Here is an 18809-nt window from a genome sequence, read left to right as displayed (position 1 = left end):
TTTCACAGCAGCATCACTTGTTATACATTATATGAGGAAGATTAAATAGAATCTACAGTAGCTGTACAATAAAATGTGATACAGTGCAACATTGCACAAAATACTCTTTATTGTGCACAGCAAGTATTTATAGATAGAATCTTTTTCCGTGAGTCCCAGCAGGCACAACCTCGGTGGAGGAGATCGGGAATTATTTTTAATGAATAATTAGTCTTTAGTGGATAAATTATGAACATTGCCTCAAAACATTTTAATATGCTCTTGTAGAATATTATACGTCAACAGCATTTGTCTTAAAATGGTCATTAAAATGACAGAAATAGTAAAGGAAAACCTCAAACAAAACTATTGACCCATTGGCTGTTGGACTAGTTTTAGAAGGTTGACAATTATGGCACCAGGTAATACTTGTCTTAAAGCCTGGTTTCCTACGGTGTGGAATGGGGGCTGACTAAAAGTGTCAAAAGGTATAAACACAAAACCAGGTTCTTGGAAGAAACAGCGCATGTTTATTCTGGGGCACAGGTACTCTAGCCATCAGTAGGCTCACAGATAAGGTTGATTAGAAGTAAAATTAAAGCTGCGCTGTGATTGGCAAAAAAGGGACAAGATTTTCTCCTAGACAGCTTTCATAAGAGTGTGGTGCCGGGGTACTTTTCTGAGGCCACCCTGTATTTTTGCTTGCCCTAACCACAGGCAGCTTGAAATGCTGACAGGCTCCTTAGTTAAAAGAACTACATTTTACTCGCATGCTACAGCATTTCATAGAAAACTGTTTTAAAGAGATCTGGACATGGGGAGAAATATTCACTGGGTGGTTTCTGCTCACTCGGCTTAATTAGAAGGTCTCTCCCCATAATGTAAATAGGGAGAGGCCTGTCAATCAGCTCAGGGAGGAGCCACCCCACAGAAACCCCTCCCCGCCTCTTTTTAAAGCTACGTTTTCTCTGAAATGCTGCAGCATTTGAGAGTAAAACTTAGTACTTCTCAATGAGGCCTGTGGCCGTTTCACGCTGTCTGTGATTAGGGCAGCATAAACCCACTGACAAGTTGCCTTTCAACCTTTAATTATTGCGACTTTGTACTGCAAACTGTATCTCTCATAGTGTATTTACAGGTATTGTCCAGGAATGCCATAAAATAGCTGCTGTCCATGTAGTCTGTGGAAACTGATCTTAGGGGAGAATATGTATGCAGAATGAAGGGGGACTTAACCTAGCCACAGGGTGCAGCCAAACGCTACACATTAGACTCATCCCTTTTTCGCTCTGATCTGCACTTGCATTCTCCAGTCTTAGTCTCCATTTTCATGGGCTACACAGACAGGCATTTTGTGGTCTTCCTGTATAACCCTTTTAAGCAATTGTACACGTGTAGAAGTTACATTGACGATGTCGATTTCAATTTTTTTTTCTAGTCAATGAACATATCGTTGGGTTTGCATCACCAGACGTGGAAACCATTGACTTTAATGAGCGCAGCCAACATGACCTCATTTAAGGTTGCAGGACTTCTTGTATAGATGAAAAAAAAAAATCTGGATCCATTCTTCTTAGAACCCAGCCAAACTGCATCACCTGCACTGGCAATTATTTTCCATTGCTTGCATGGGAGCAGCACAGACCATTCCTCCGTGCATGCGCTATACATTTGTCATATTCCAACAGCAGTCTCCTGCATCTGATCAAACAAGGGGTAACCCCTGCCTAGTAATACCTCCGGCAGGTGAAGGGGCGCCTCCACTTCAGGTGTGTGTTCTTTGATGTCTGAACAGATGGGATCGGTAGTCAAACTGTTTCCCACACTGATGACACTTATGAGGCTTCACTCCCGTGTGTTTCCTCTGATGCACGAGAAGGCGAGACCTGTAGTTAAAGTCCTTCCCACATACTTCACATTTATGAGGCTTCTCCCCATTGTGCGTTTTCTGGTGGACAATTAGTCGAGATCTGTATTCAAACTCTCTACCGCACTCATGGCACCTGTGAGGCTTTTCTACGGAATGATTCTTCATATGTTCTGCCAAAGTAAGTTCAGAGTTGAAACATCTTCCGCACTCGCCACATATATAAGGAGTTGAGGATTCTTGGTGTAAAGTAAAGCAAGACATGTAAGAAAAGTCATTCTCAAATTCATTCAGTTGCTCCTCATTTATGGTTTCACACTCTACGTAATCGTTTTTGGAATGCATGTCTTGTTTTCGGCTTTTTTTCCTCACACTATGGAGATTTTCCCATGGTGCTCTGTTCTCAGGTAGGAAATTCTCGCCCAGAGAGAAGGGTGTATGCTTATCAGAGAAGGAGTTAGAAATGAGATTCACAATGTCATAGGGATTGTTGGAGAAGTTATTAACGAAGCCTTCTCTTTGGAAGTCTTGAGACACATAGGCTGCTTGTAAAGTCTCTCCTTCCAGACAGGCTGCTTCGTGGGATTCTTCTAATGATCCCCCAACCACAGAAATATCTGACAAAAGAATAATAAAACAGTAAATTTGTGTTTTAGGGCCTGTTCAGACCGCCATCTAGGGGGTCTCATCAGGGTTTATATAAAATACCAAATATGGCGCCCCTGGCTGAAACCTATCTTGGCTATTAATGAAGACTGCTAAAGCACAGACAATAGTCTCAGCTTCGGAAGTTTTCCGTTTTTCAGCAGGTTTCTGTTCATTTTCTGCTAGAAAGAACGTGGAGGGCAGCAATATTCTTTCCAGCACAACATCAAATGAAAACCTTCCAAAATTGAAGCCTACTGGTCTCAGTTTTAGCTATTTTCATTAATGGCCACCCAGCGGTGCAGTTTCCAGGATTTTAAACATAAATCCTGATGGGACCAATAACGAGGTCTGAACAGGCCCCTCAAATGGGTTCTTTGCTCTGGACACACCCTTTTTCTTAGAAAGGTCCCTTGACAATAAGCTGATTACTAGTTTTCTATTGCTGAGAACCCCAATAATCAGCTGTAATCTGTAGGGAAATGTGGCAGTAAGTGCTCAGTTTCCCTGCAGTGCCCCCTACATGGGAAATGCAGCATTACACAGTGACCATTCAAATCAATGGGTTGTCTGTGTAATGTAGGACAGACAGGTCCTCCAGAGTGGGAAGCGTTATTTATAACTACTTTTCAGTCTGACCAAGAGATGAAGACTTGGAACAGAGGATCCCACTGTATTAATATGTTTCAAATGTAAATTAAGGAAATCAGAAATCAATCATTCAGTTCTACGTCACGTTGTACAGTGTTGTAATTTGATTTATGGCTACTACTAAATGAGATCTTGGAGCAACTGGTCATGTTCTATATTCGTTGAACCAATGTGGGCGTTATTACAACTCAAGTAAGATAGAATTATGTCCACTTTTACTGGAACATAAGTCTCTGTGTTTTCACAATCCACCGCTTGTTCCGTCTTCTATGCAGAAGACTGGCGTTTTACTAACCAGTTTAGAAGACTGACACGGACAGAAGCTATGTGAGATGGTGACCAAAGAGGTCTCCAGCTCACTTATTCACCCCTATGGTCCATTCTGGCTTCCGCCGTTATGCAGTTTCTTGCATACAAGGAAGAAACTCAGGATGGAGGTGGCGCTGAATTGAAAAGAAATGCTGCCTGAGCAAAGCCTAAGTAAGCAAGCAGAGGCTACAGTCTGTATCTATGTGGACCTATTTCTGCTGAATGGCAAGTCCTCACCTGTGACATCACTGATTCTCTCTTCAGCACTTTTCTCCAAAGTCTCCTCCACTTGTCCACCATTTTTTATACTCCCGTTATCTTCACCTGTAAGTATACAGTTTAGTATGGATTGTGTATGTGTCCTGCAATGTATTTAATTTCATATCTGATGGGGATATGATTGTATCAGCTTCCAAGCATTGAAAGAATTTCGATTTCCTTTTTTCCATTTATGGTTGCCATACACTAATCTCTTCTCCAGTCAACTAATATCCATACATATTACATGACATCATAAAATGTAGATAGGGGACAACTTCCTTTTGTGGAACAACCCCTTTGGTATCAATGAGTTAGTTATCTGCCATTTGACACCACCCTAAAATTTACTATTTACATGCATGACCATTAGGAAAACGATCAGTCCTTCAGTAAAATGTCTTTCTTGGGACCATATAGGTTTCACGGCTGAATATTGTATTTAAAAGTTTTTTTTCTGTTAAAAATAGGCAGCCCATGTTGCATAGTAACAAGCCTGCCTGTACTCACCTTTCATAGTGCCCGGCAGTTTCAGTGCAGCACCTCCGTTCACCCCGCCGGGTCTGCATTTATAGGTCGCAGTCACCCTGTTGATGGGAAGGGTCAAACATAAAGTAGCAGCCTGTGGCGTCCCATCACAGACTGAGTGGTCTATAAATACAGACCTGCTCGGGTGAATAGAGGGACCGTGCTAAAGCTGTATGCATCCAGAAAAGAAGAGTACATCCTTTTTTTTTTAGTTTTTTTTTTTTTAACACATAGGCAGCCTATTTAAAAAAATGAATAAATAATTTAGAAAACTCCTTTAAACATCTGGCTTTAGGAGCAATTGAACAAAAGAGAAATCTAAATCCACCTTTTGCCTTCGAAACAGCATCAATTCTTTTAGGTACATGTGTACAAAGTCAAGGATTTTGTAGTATTATAGGTCAGGTGTATGAATAACCAATTGCACTGCCCAACGATGATTTTGTTTCGGGCTCAAAATTAGCATATTCTTATGTATTTCCATCTGCTGAATTCAAAAATTCACCATGAAAATGACCGATTAGCTCTTACTTTGGAGATACAGTGACATGTCACTTTTTAAAATTGACATTTTTATTTTGTGGGAATTTTTTTTTTTGGGGTGGGGGTGGAATGGTCACACCTCCCATCTGGCATAACACAACGTTCTCCATATGTTTGTAGGTTATAAACATAAATGTTGCTATGACTGAGTTTTATATTGTTTCTGTTTTTCAGAATTTCTGGTTTTGGAGTGCTTTTGAAGTATAAAATTTACTATAGCAAAATACCACAAAAATGTGTAAATGTAGTGAATAATTTGTGTTATATTTGTGGTGAAATAACATTTTCGTCAGAAACTCAATCTGACGCCTCTTGTGAAGACTGCCTATCATCATTAGTTTGGTATTAAGGTAGAGGACCAGGATAAGTCATGTTATCAAGATATGTTGCAACTCTTGTTCAGCTAAGCTATGAGAATGTTTTTTTTTCAGCCAATCTATGGCTTTTGCTGTGCCTATGGTTTGGTGGGAGCTCACAAACCATACAGTTGACTGTTATTTCTGCTTGACTCTGCCTATAAAAGGATTGTCAATGAAGAAAACAAGAACAGTTCAATAACCGAATCTTCCATCTGATATTCGACTATTCCACATTCAGATAGTTTACCAGTTCCTACTCCACCCCAACATTATGAGCTTAGAGTAGAAAATGAAGAAAGTGTGGGAAAAGAGGAACCCAACAAGCCTTCCACATCCCATGACCCTGACTTTGAGATAAAAAAATGATACACTGTACAAACTGAGTCAAGCAGAATTGAGTGATTTCATTCATCACTCCTTGTCAAAGAAGAAGGCAGAACTTCTAGGATCTAGACAACAGCAATGGAATCTTCTCCAACGTGATGTCAGGGTCTCACAGTACAGAGAACGTCAGGGGGATCTGCTTTTTGTGAGAAGAAAAACAATCTGGTTGTTTGTTGCAACGTTAATGGCTTGATGAAATGTCTGAAATTTGAACCATAAACCAACAGAATGGAGGCAATTCATAGACTCCTCCAAGCTTAGTTTGAAAGTTGTATTACTTCACAACGGCAACTGTCTTCCTTCTATTTCTGTTGGTCATGCAGTTCACATGAAGGAGACTTATGCAAGTATGACAGCCCTCCTCGAATCAATCAAATATGCTGAACACAAGTGGAAAATCTGTGGCGATCTAAAAGTTATCGCTGTACCCTTAGGAATGCAACTGGGGTACAAGGAAATACTGTTGCTTTTTATGGATGTGGGACAGTAGGGGTAGGAAATCACATTACATTTAAGCAGACTGGCCTGCAAGAAATCTTGACTCTACCAAGAAATATGTAATTGCCGAGCCTCTTGTGCACCCAAAAGATGTTCTTCTTCCACCCCTTCATATAAAGCTGGGTTTAGTGAACAATTTTGTCAAAGGTATGAACAATGAAGGACAGGCAATTAAGTACTTACAAGACAAATTTCCTAGATTGAGTGATGCAAAGGTTAAGGAAGGTATTTTTGTTGGGCCACAAATTCAACAACTTGTAAAGGATCCTGCGTTTGACCAAGTTTTGGAGGGAAAAGAAAGAAAGCTTGTCAAACCTTATAGGGAGTTATTCATGGATTGTTAGGCAAAACAGATGATAACTACACTCAGCTGGTGACAGAACTTCTGGAAAAATACCATCAACTCGGATGCAACAGGTCCCTTAAAATCCATTTTCTCCACTCCCACCTAGACTTTTTCCCTCCTAGTTGTGGAGCTATCTGTAAACACTGAGAAAGATTCCACCAGGAGATTTCTGTAATGGAACAAAGATATCAGGGCTGTTGGAATGAAGCAATGCTTGCGGATTACTGCTGGTCTGTGTGTAGGGATGCTCCGGAACTCACTTACAAGAGGCAAGCCAAAGGAAAACGATCTCATGAAGTCACCACATGATTCTCTTCACACCGAACCACCCGCCAGGACTTCTTCCATCAATTTAGAAGTCTTAGAATGTAATTGTCATAAAATAAAATTTCAAATGCACTTTCAATGTTGTTAGCATATGTAATTAAAATGTATCATTTTCTCTTAATCCGTTAACATAACATACTTCCACCTATTGTATATCACAGAAACTAGAGCTAATAAAAAGTTTTGTCATATTCGTTTCTCTCACCCCAAAATTGGTAAGATTTGACTCCTGAAGTTAAGGAAACGTTCCAAAATATTTTTTTTTGTTTGCCAGTGTTATATCAAACAGGTGCTGATGATCATCTTTTTCATATGTAGGTTGAAATACAGTCATTAACTGAAACAGAAACAGCTGTGTAGGAGGCTTAAAACAGGGTGAGGAACAGCCAAACTGCCACAAGGGTGAGTTTGTAGAAGACAGTTTCATTTCATAGGTCATACACAATGGCAAGACTGAGCACAGCAACAAGACACAAGGTAGTTATAACTCCATCAGCAAGGTCTCTCCCAGGCAAAGATTTCAAATCAAGACTGGGATTTCAAGACGCTCTGCTCAAGCTCCAAATTTTTTCTGCAGCAGGACAACAACTGCAAACATCCAGCCAATGTCATCAAGAACAAGGAGTCCAGGAAGTGATGATATGGCCCCCACAGAGCCCTGATGACGTCGTCGTCGTCATGTTTGTTTGGGATTACATGAAGAGACAGAAAGATTTAAGCAAGTCTCTATCCACAGAAGATCTATGGTTAGTAAAAGGTTTGGAACAACCTTCCAGCTGACTCCTTCAAAAACTGTGTGCAAGTGTACCTAGAAGAATTGATGCTGCTTTAAAGGAAAAGGTTGTCACACCAAATATTCCTGTGATTTAGATTTCTCTTTCGTACATTCATTTTACATTATATTAATTGACAAAAAAATAAACTATTAACACTTCTATTTTTAAAAGAATTCTTGCTTTGCACATTTTTTCACAGCTACCTAAAACATTTGCACAGTTCTGTACACAGTTTTTTCCTTTTTTTTGTTTTATTAGGGGTAATGTGTACAATAGTTATAGTACAGACCTGGATTACAAGGCAGCTATAGCAACTGTTTTGGTTTTTATCTTTTAATAGATTTGTATTTTATGTTTTTTCTCCACTTATTTTTGTATATTTTTTAAAACCTATTTCTAAGACCTCTGGGACATTCACAATGACACTTTTTTCTTATTTCACAGTTTCCCACATAAGTGCAGCTTCCATAGGAGAATCATCCGTAGGAGCCGAAGTTAAAAGGGAAAACATCCCCTGTGTTGTCACTGGCAGATCTAATCTGGTTCTGCAAAGACCCAGCAGCTCTGCTATGCCAGGGCTCCAAAAGAGAAAACGGCACTACTGCTTCCTATATTCACTACATTGCTGGAAAGGAGAAGGCAGAAGTGCATCCTCTGGATCCCCCCCAAGCACCTCACCTGCTCCTACTAGACTGCAGGAGAAAGTGCTTTAACCCTTTCCAATCCAATGTCGGGCCTGCCCCGACATCATTTCCCTCCACAGCTCCGATGTCGGGGCAGGCCCGACACTGCAGTGCAGGAGTGCATCTGCACCCGATCGCTCAATTAGCGCTATGTAATGCACGGAGATCCCGGCCAGCGATCATGCGACCGCCGGTGTCATCTGACCCCCAGCTGTCACATGAACTCCGAGCCGGGAGCCTGCACCGTCGGGGGGGGGGCAGCTTACCTGTCTGGCGTCTTCCGCATTCTCCCTTCTGTCTCCCGGCTCGGAGATCATGTGACCGCTGGGTGCCACCTGACCCCAGCAGTCACATGATCACCGAGCTGGGAGGCAGAAGGACAATGCGGAACACGCCGGACAGGTAAGCAGGCCATCCCACGGTGCAGTGAGCATCTGCACCCTCCTGAACTCTGTCAGTTCAGGAGGGTGCAGGGAAATGTATTTTTTCTCATACATTCTCACCAGCTCCAATTTATTTGGAGCTGGGGAGAATGGCTGAAAAAAAAATAATTGGATTGGAAAGGGTTAAACCCACACTGTACATTTACAATGGCACGGGTTTAAAGCCCAGGATCAAGTGCAGTACATGTATGGCGCTTGGTAAGAATAAGGTTAAACATGCATTATCAGGTTCTGGGTCAGACCATGCATGATCAGTTTTCTTCTTATATGAAGAGATGTCTTTTGTAACAAATTAAAGGGATTTTCCAGGGAAATACTATTGATGACCTAGCCTCAAGATGACCTCAATAGTTTATCGGCCGGGGTCTGTTGCTCGGGACCCTGACCGATCATCAGCTAAGCAGGCGCACGCCGTCAGTGCCGCAAATACACAGAGGTCGGAGTAGTAGCCTCCGCTCCTACCTCTGTTTAGTGTCCGGCGCTTGTAACTGCAGGCACAGCTCTAATTGAAACCAATGGAAGCTGTGCCTGCAGTAACAAGTGCCGGTCCCTATATAGAGGTCGGCGCGGAGGCTTCAGCTCCGATCTGTGTATATTTGGAGCGGACGTCTCCGTGCCGACCTCTCATGCTGCCAGCATGCGCCCACTCAGCTGATCGGTTGAGGTCCCAAGCGACAGACCCTGGAAGGTCAACTATTGATGACTAGAGATGAGCGAGCGTACTCGCTAAGGCAAACTACTCGAGCGAGTAGTGCCTTATGCGAGTACCTGCCCGCTCGTCTCTAAAGATTTGGATGTTGGCAGGGGAGAGCGGTGAGTTGTGGGAGTGAGCAGGGAGGAGCAGGGGGGAGAGAGAGAGAGATCCCCCCCCCTCCCCCGTTCCCCACGCTCTCCCCCGCCGGCACCCGAATCTTTAGAGACGAGCGGGCAGGTACTCGCATAAGGCCCTACTCGCTCAAGTAGTTTGCCTTAGCGAGTATGCTCGCTCACCTCTATTGATGACCTATCATCGGGATATGTCATCAATAGTATTTCCCTGGAAAACCCCTTTAATTATGATGTTACCACTGAGAATCCCTGTAGAAGATGCTGGAGGCTCAACATCCTCTTGATCTCCTGCTTCTTCTGCTCCGTCTTTGATTGACACACAGTCTATTTCATCCTCCTGCAAGTCTGCAAACACAAGCAGAGACAGCACAAGCTAAGTAATTCATATGCTTTGGAATATTGATAGAATATCTAAAACAATAGCTGGGAAGGAAAAGGTTTGGTTTGCTTCTGGCAATGGAGCCAATGTAACATTTATTGTATTCTAATCTCCTTTCCAACATACATGTACATCATAGTGATCGAGGGGATCAGGATCTGTGTCCACGTAATAACCACTGTGATTGAGAGTGGAGATCCCACTCTAATGGCCGGCATGAAAGATAACTTCAATCCTGGCCATTTAACCCTTTAGATTCCAATGATAGAAAAATAAAAAGGGTTATGGCTCTCAGACTATGGTAACACAAAAACAGAATTTGTAAGTATTTATTGTGCAAAAGCAGTAGAATACAAAAAAAGTAAAAAAAAAAAAAAAGAGTGGTATCTCTGTAATCACGTCGCAAAAATTATGCCATTTATGTTGCATGGGCTTTCGCATTGGCAGCCTAAGAGCAAAGTCTTTCTATAACACAAAGGAGTGCAAAAGAGAAGAAGTGAAATTACCTACAATTACGGTTTGCTTTACTGTATGTGGCATATGCACAAACTTGGTCACCAAACATTTGATTCTAGCTGCTTGGTTACCCTCTCAAAGCGGTTTTCCCATTACTTTAAAATTACTTCACAATACTCTGTCCTTTCTAACGTAGTTGCTGCTGATCAGAACATGTGACTGCTGCAGCCAATCCGTGGCTATAGAAAGTCGCTGTTGTGGCCAGTGATTGGCTGTAGCAGTCACAATCCTGGTCAGCAACAACCAGAAAGTACAGAGGGGTTGTGAAGCAATTTTAAGTAGTGGGAAAACCCCTTTAAGGTGCCATAAAGGAAACCTGTTCCAGGAAAGATTTCGTAACAAGCTTATGCAGTAATCACCATACATGCGTCTCCGGTTGCTGTGAAACTACGATCCGGAAACCTCGACAGCCACATGCTGGTGTAATAAATTAGTAAAGATGAATCACCTGAGCTCAGATTCGTTGGCACTCTTGTGGAACTGATAGAATGATGATTTTTAACCATCACATCCTGATAAAGTTCCTTGTGTTCTTCTATATAGTCCCATTCCTCCATAGAGAAACAGATTGAGATATCTCCGCATTTTATTGGTACCTACAAAATAAGAGTCAAAAACACTTAAAAAAACATTCCAAGGACTCGCCAATAATTGCTTGATATGGTAGGTTTGTCCCCCACTTCTGCGGCCCCTTTCCATAGGGGAAACCCTTTTTGCCCATTCAAGCTGACCGCTCTCTCCATTGAAGTCAGCGAAAAGGTGGCTGATAGATGAGGGTCAAAGAGGTGAAACCTGCAACTATCACGTAATTATGGATTATCAAGGGAGGGGCCATAAACGTTTATGCTGCGAATACTCATTTAAAGGGAAAAAATGAGATTAGAAAAAGGTGATACTTATACTTTTTACTCCACCCCTTCACAACAGCGCCGATGGAGGTCGCTCCCCACCTTGTGTAGGCACAGGAACACAGAGCGGTTCAAAGGAGTGGGCGTGAGAGAGCGCTCTGAAGTCAAAACCAGGAGGGTGAAAAAAGAATTAAGGAGAATTAAGAGATGTAATGTCCGAATGGAGGAGTCGTGTAAAGAGGATTATGCTGTCTTTGTACTGATCAGATAATGAAGGAAGAATGTGCTTCCCTTAGAGAAGATATACTGTATGTTAGGAAAAATTCAATCATCTTTAAATGAGATCGTCACCAATCTCTCCTTCTGAATCTGAGAATGTTGGGAAGGATTCAGATGAAGAAATAGAATCAGAGGATAGGAAGTATTTAGATACCTCGATTAAAGCAGTAAGAAGTACCATGGAGGTACTAGATCCATTCAGGAGGAAATGTTTGGTGGCCTTATGCAAAAAGCAAAAGAGTTTTTTGACCGAATTCAAACCTTACAATAACGCATTCTTGAAGACTTTTTCTTTGCAATAGGATTTCAGGGCAAACTTGTCTTTGGTCCAGAGATGGATAGAATTTTAGAGAAAGTTTATATGCAGTTCCCCATATATGTTTTTCTACCCTGTATTATGTGTCTGAGCAAAGAAGATGAGGCTGTTATAAAAGTGTTCACGTTCAGAGATAGAGAGTGTTTAGAGTCGGGAGAAAACGGAAATTCTGATGATCACTGAACAGAAAGAAAGTTAGGTTCTTCTGTGTGCGCACTCCCGATGACAGCAAGACACAGACATGAAAAAGCAGGATTTCCTGGCCTTGCACAGCTCCCGCCCTGGCCCCACCCACTTCCATTGAACTAATCAACCGTGTGACACGTTATAGCGACAGACCCTCCCTCCCCGCCCGACCAGTTATAGCGACAGACCCTCCCTCCCCGCCCAATAAGTTATAGTGACAGACCCTCCCCCTATAACTAACTTCAGGAAGGCATACAGAACCTCTTATCAATAGGGACAATTGTTCCCATTCTTAAAAATCAACATGAAAAGGTTTTTACCCCACTTGCTCTCTTGTAAAAAAAATGCTAATAGGGCATCAAGAACAATTACAGATTTTGAAACATTTAAACAAGTGGATAAAACACAGGAAGTTCTGCAAGCAATTGTCCCTCCCTAGGGGCTTCTTATTTGTTATGTCTCCATTGGGACTCGCACGGATCTGGGAAGGTGAGTATGAAGAAAAAAAAAAACTGTATAAACTTGGGATCGTCGGATCGTGTTGACTCAGAGAATAATGCTTATTTATTCTGCACGCTGAACGCTCTAAAAATGAAATAAAAAAAAAACTAATGGCAGAATTTCTTTTTTCCCCCCAATCTCCCTGCAAATTGTTTTTTTTTACAAAAGTTATGCAATACATTATATATACCCCAAAATGATGCCAATAAAAAAATACAACTTGTCCCACAAAAAACAAGCCCTCATATGGCCGTGTCAATGGAAAAATTAAAAAAAGTTATGGCTCTTGGAACGAGGCTGAAAAATGAGTTGAAATTAAATGATAGGCCGATTTAAAAAAAAAACAAAAAAAAACAAACTGCCCTGGTGAGTCTGACAGGGGGGTAAGAAATCCGCCACTCAAGGGGTTAAAGGGGTATTCCGGTCAGTGGATAAAATTGCAAGTTTTTACCCATCTACCGGATGGGTGAAAAGTGATAGATTTGTGGGGGTCCGACTGCTAGCAACCCCCAACTCATCCCGAGCACGGGGGATCCGTGTTCTTCCCATTTCACAATCCCTTCTCTCATTTCTGTAGTGCAGTGCATAGCAGTGGGTCCATTAATCTTAGTGCAGATTGATAGCCATTCATCAGCCCTATTGAAATGTTCTCATGGCACAGGTGGGAGACGGGCGTTCAGGATTTCCAAATGCCAATCATGCCATTTAAATGTCACTAACAGAATTGGCAGCAGCATTTAAATGGTTAACAACTGTGATCGATGTGAACTCTGATCACAGCTGTTGTGTCCAGGTATCGGCTGTTAAAGACAGCCAACACCCTACAATGACAGCAGAACGCTCACCTCTCCAGTCAGCAGATGTGCGGCGGCGCTGTGTGAGGAGTTCTTCTTCATAACCACATATTCCTGCAGAGAGAGAAGCCACATGTCAGACGGAGATGCCACTGAAAGATAACCTACGGTCAAGGAAACATCTGGTTTGCATCACTAGTACAATTTTGCTTTCACCAATAGTCTTAACCTGATAAGGACCCAGCACTGTAAATGTACAACACTTCATCCTAGGCTTTAATCGCAGCTGATAGTAAAAAAAAATGGCGCAGGATTGAGGCCGGTTTCACACGAGCGAAAAAAAAAATGTTATGTGATGTATTTTTTTATTTTAATGCAGAGAGGTCCACCAGCCCCCCACCTTCCCCGAATATCCTGGCCAGAGAGCGCTACAAAATCCCGATATCACCGTGAGAAAACGCAGCAATATTGCACAGAACACAGATGTGATATTGTTGGGATTTTCTTCTTGCAAGCTACATAGCGCTCATCTATGTAGTGAATAGAGAAAGCAGAAGTGTCACTTCCGCTATTTAACCCAGCAATCACGTGATCGGCGGGTGTTCCCTGCCACGACAGAGGTGCTGGGTTTTAGCAGACCCATACCAGCTCTGCAGTGACTACTGTCACTATTGGGGAATGTTTTCCCCTGTAATACAGCTACAGAGGAAAGTGTGAAATGTAAAAAAGACAATGTGAATGACACTCGGAGGTCTGATGTGACGTCATGGGGGACATAGATGGTAAAAGATAGTTACAAAAATAAGTAAAAAAAAAATTTACTGAATAAAACTACTATACATAACAAAAAAAAAAGCATATACTCCATTGCCAACATAAGGGCAGCTTCAGACAACCGTATATCGGCCGGGTATTCACGCCGGCCGATATACGGCGTCTCTCTGCAGGGGGAGGAGGCTGGAAGAGCCAGGAGCAGTGCTCTGAGCAGTGCCCCCTGCAGAGAGGGATGCCTTATATCGGCCGGCGTGAATACGTGGCCGATATACGGTTGTCTGAATAAGCCCTAAACCGTTGCCACATGCGCCTGTAATCCGAGGACTACACAAATTATATATCAAGACACCCAAAATGAGGCGTCCACTCCTCTACTTTATTTTAGCATAAATACCATATGCTTCACTCTAGAAGATGCACTTTTCTTCCCCCGCCCAAAATGGGGGGCAAAAGTCAGTGCATCTTATAGAGCGAACATACAGAAATTAAAGGTTGGCGTGTAGTTGTTCAAACTAAGCAGCAGTCGCACAAACAAACTCGCAATCGTGCAATCAAACGCGTGATCACTTACTAGTTCTCTCATCTCTGTATTGCCTCTCACATACCGCTGATTGGTGATAAGCGCTGGCGGGAACTACTGCTGCTGCTCCACCGCCTCCACCAATCAGATTTTTCCTTCCTCAGCCCATACATGTGTCGCCATCACAGAGCTCTGGTGTTTAGACCTTTGCTGCTTCTTCTGCCCGGTCGCTGGGTCTTCCTGCTGCTCTCTGGAGCTCCGCTGGGCATCCTGCAGTCCTCATTCACCCACAGAAGATCACTTCCCGATGGCAGCATTCATAAATCCCGCCTCCAGAAAGCAATAGCTCTGATTGGTTCATCCAGTGCTGCTCAGCCAATGAATGCAGCATTCAATGAAAATGCGATGGCTGTGATTGGTTCATCGATCACTGCATTAATATATATTCCCCACTGCCCTCCCTGCTTATTAACAGGTCTGCGTCAGCCGCTCACTCACCTCCCCGGTCAGCAGGTAGATGATCCCCAGGGCGTGATTCAGTATCTTCTCCGTCAACTGCTTCTTGTTCATTGTGTTAATCCGCCACGAGACGCTGTAAATAATAGCACAAATGGCGTGCAGCTGCAATGAAATATTACCGTGCATGCAGCCTGCATAATACAATGTATGGCAAGATGGGACCGCTAAACGACCACAGTACTTCCAGATGGAGGGCAGCCGATCCACACACGGGATTTAGCTGTGATCGGCAAATCTGCATGCGGAATCGAGAAGCAACATATCACTACTTTTCCGCACATTCATTTCAAATCTGTGTGCGGAAAAAAAAGTGACAAAGACTTTGGTGTGGATTCCCAATGAAGGTGATGCGGATTTGCTGGGGAAACGGTGAGTTTTAGTGCAAATGTAAAAAAAAAAAAAAAAAGTATTTTTTTTTACACGGACAATTGGTTCGTGAAATAAAAACAAAACCGCACTCATGAGCGCACATTGATGAGTCAGAGTTTCTTTCCATGTCAAATTTGAATGGAACTTGGACATTAAAGCTCTCCTGTGTGAATAGGCCCCTGAGGGCTCATGTGCGTTACGTGGGGAATGGAGTCAATGAAAGTCAGTGGACTTTCATCGATGCATGCACACATTTGCGCAGACACTGTGTATCGATATGCAGGAAACAGGTGGCAGCACGCTCCATTTCTCTGCATACCACACAGCGTGAGCCCTATACACTTGTACAGGCTGTGTATGATATGACATCAGTAGGACCTTAATGCGTTTTTTTCTCCTTGTGCACGTGAAAAATGCAGTGAATAAGGATAAAATACATTTAAAAATGTGCGCACGCATCAAAAATGCACACAACACGAACATGTAGTGAAAATGTCGCGTTTTTCACAAACCAAAATTGCATAAGCCCGTGTCATGAGCCCTGAGGCCGCCTGCACACGGATGGGTCGGATGCCTCTTTTTCTTTACCGCGGCTGCCCACCGTCAGTCGTGCCTAGTAGATTTTTCTTTTAATTATTCGCATTTCCTGCGCTGTTGGTAGGATGGGCCGGCCTCTAGTGACTTCATTGTAAGCCGTCCGTGCGGAAGCCGCATAAAAATAGATCATGCTGCAATCTTATTTCTGCTCGCGGAAATCACGATCACTCATCTGAGCGGCTATGTAAATATTCTACTTTTTAATGTGTGCGTTATACCGCAGATCATCCGTGCGGGTGACGACTGCAGATCAAATCGGGGTTGCAGCCAGCCTAAATGAAGTTGACAAGCAGCACGGCGTCCCTATTCCTTATTATGGACTATGTGCACTCTACATGTGGTTATGGGAAATCGCTCTATAACGCGGTCCGCACTGGAACGTAACGCACCATGGCGTCTGAGAACGGTCTGCGGCACTTTATTATGATGAATCTGTTAATAGGAATTTAGGTAGGGGAAAAAAACGGCAGCAGCCTGAACGGATCCGACTACGGAAAATAGTACGTATATAATGGTCGCGATGGATACAAAAAGCGCAGTCATAAATCCGTAACGTTGTATGCGTATATTTACACACTGGCATTCATGACTGCATAAAAAACTGCAAATAAATAGTGCTGATTTGCAATACGGTTATTGGCTGCGCAATTTTTGCTGAGTGTGCAAATTAAAGAAAAAATCCAACAAATCCAATAACCACAGCGCCAAATCACAGTGACAACCGCATCATGTGGATGTACCAAAAGCTTGCAAGCCCTTAGGACCAAGAACACACGCCTGATGCAGGGACTGTGCAGCCCATGTCAGTGACGTGACATGCTGGCACCTGTAGTTCCACACAAGTTCCTAATACAAAGGCAACTGCCCTTGGGCAGTGTACCAGAAGAAAGCACATGCACTGCAGCAGCCCACCAACACCCCCAGGACTCACTCACGTTGTATTTGGAGGAAGTGAAGTTTAGGAGGAGGGATGTGTAAGGTGGGAGACGGCGGGCCGATCTTCACCAAGTGCATTATAGGATTTGTAGTTTGGGAGAACTTAAATTTTTTTAAATGTGCATTTAAAATGAAACTACAATTCCCAGCTTACAGTGCGAGGACGCAGCGTGACTGGAAACAGCCAATCAGGTGGGAGTTTTAGTGCGGCGGCATCCCCGCTGTCCTGTGGTGTCTGCACAGCTGGAGAGCTGATTAGACGTCCATTATAATGTGTCCTTACTACACTGAATAAACTGCTTACATGTTATGTAATAAGTCAATGGTGGAAAGCTATCAGCCGAGGGAAAGGGTAGCTGGAGCAGTTGGCCATAGCAACCAATGAAGGCAAGACTTGGTTGCTAAGGGCAACCCCACTCCCTCCTTGCACTACTTTTTCACAAGTTTCTCCATTTGGACCTCATGTAATTTTTCTACTCATGTTAGGGCCCATTCACACAGGCGTATTTGCTATCCATATTTAGACCTTATATTTACTGACTGAACACAGACAACACATGGAGCCATTAAATCAGTGTATTCAGATGTGGGTTCTTCCACAGTCCATGTGAAAAAAAATGGCAGCGTGTCCAATTTTGGTTCGCCTATGAAGGCTACTTTCACGCAGCGAGAAAATCTCGCAAGATTTGTGCTTTCTTAGATGCACTAATATGAACCCCATTCTTTTGAATGGAGTCCTATACATATTTTCCCACACGACATTGCAGTGCGGGAAAAAAAATGTCCTATCTTTTCAGGTTCCTGGAACGCATTGCTCATTGTTTTCAATGGGATAGTAAAACATCGCAGGGCGGGTGAGGTGCACGCGAGTGCGATGCAACCTTCTCCATTGAAAACAATGGGAAACACTTGCCGCGCCCACCGGAGGCTCACTGCTTTACTGAAGTGATGGCAGGCGTTTTTGTCCCCCCTAAGTTCCTAATATCGTCCTGTTAGTTCACTGACCGTGCCGCCGTCTATTTCCCACCCTTTTTTCTTCTCCCTTATCACGCTTACCCTCCTCCTATTCCGTCTGTATTTGCACCATTTTTAGAGGGGGCCTTGTTTTTGCATACATGATGCGGCAAAAATGACACGTTAACTTTATTCTGCATGTCAGTGCGATTATGACAATACCAAATCTATAGAGTTTTTTGTTGTACATCTTTTGAAAAATAAAAATCTTTTTTTTTTTTTTGTCTAATCACTGTATGTTGCCATTTTTCGGACCATCATAACTTTTTCCATAAATGCAGCTTGTGAAAAAAATTTTAGGTTTATTTTTAATTACTTTTTATTTAAAGGCATATTCTGGGACTTTAAAGGGAACCTCAAACAACTATAAACTAAGTTATGGTGCTGTTAGGGAGGGGACAGGCAGCCAGGTGATGGATTTTTTAGACTTATCTCCTGCCGCGATCCAGAACTGTCCCCCTGTAAAGTCGGCGCATGTCACGAGAATCTGACTCTTTTCAGAGTCCTGTTCGCGCTCATCCGTTTTTTGGTGCTGTGCAGACGTGACAGGTTCCCTTTAACTACTGATGACCTCTCAGGATAGATCCACAGTAGTTGATCAGTGGGGCCTGCTGCTCTGGATCCACAACAAATAGTTGATCTTTCAGTCCCACGTCAGTCGTCATAGGTAGTCAGGGAAGGAAGTGTCATAGGCGGCTTCACTCCCATTGAAAGCAATGAATAATAGATTGGACTTTTAGGCCTCATGCCCATGGCCGGGTCAGATTCCGACTGCGAAATTCCACAGTGGAATCAGACCTGGTGCCCCCCAGAGACCCTATACTTATTTCTCCGGAT

At 42.9% G+C, this 18809-nt stretch overlaps 1 protein-coding gene across 1 annotated transcript; it reads right to left on the bottom strand.

The window, feature by feature from the left end:
- Positions 1-87: 87 nt before the first annotated feature.
- On the bottom strand, positions 88-17026 carry LOC136580497 (oocyte zinc finger protein XlCOF7.1-like). Its single transcript, XM_066581100.1, has 7 exons — positions 16958-17026; positions 15036-15129; positions 13295-13357; positions 10768-10915; positions 9662-9769; positions 3689-3775; positions 88-2463 (listed from the first exon to the last, which is right to left on the bottom strand). The coding sequence occupies exons 2-7, from the start codon at positions 15105-15107 to the stop codon at positions 1745-1747; spliced, it is 1197 nt and encodes a 398-aa protein (XP_066437197.1). The 5' UTR covers positions 15108-15129; positions 16958-17026; the 3' UTR covers positions 88-1744.
- Between the last annotated feature and the right edge of the window lie 1783 nt (positions 17027-18809).

The sequence above is a fragment of the Eleutherodactylus coqui genome, chromosome 10 (assembly GCF_035609145.1).
Source record: "Eleutherodactylus coqui strain aEleCoq1 chromosome 10, aEleCoq1.hap1, whole genome shotgun sequence".
NCBI lineage: Eukaryota > Metazoa > Chordata > Amphibia > Anura > Eleutherodactylidae > Eleutherodactylus > Eleutherodactylus coqui.
This window is presented reverse-complemented; position numbering and strand designations above follow the sequence as displayed.

Excerpts from the sequence above, each read along its gene's own strand:
- LOC136580497 (XM_066581100.1), bottom strand. The coding sequence starts at position 15,107 with ATGAACAAGAAGCAGTTGACGGAGAAGATACTGAATCACGCCCTGGGG. Across the intron at positions 13,358-15,035 it reads TCTACCTGCTGACCGGGGAG|GAATATGTGGTTATGAAGAA; the intron begins GTGAGTGAGCGG and ends CTCTCTCTGCAG. Across the intron at positions 10,916-13,294 it reads CACATCTGCTGACTGGAGAG|GTACCAATAAAATGCGGAGA; the intron begins GTGAGCGTTCTG and ends CTTATTTTGTAG.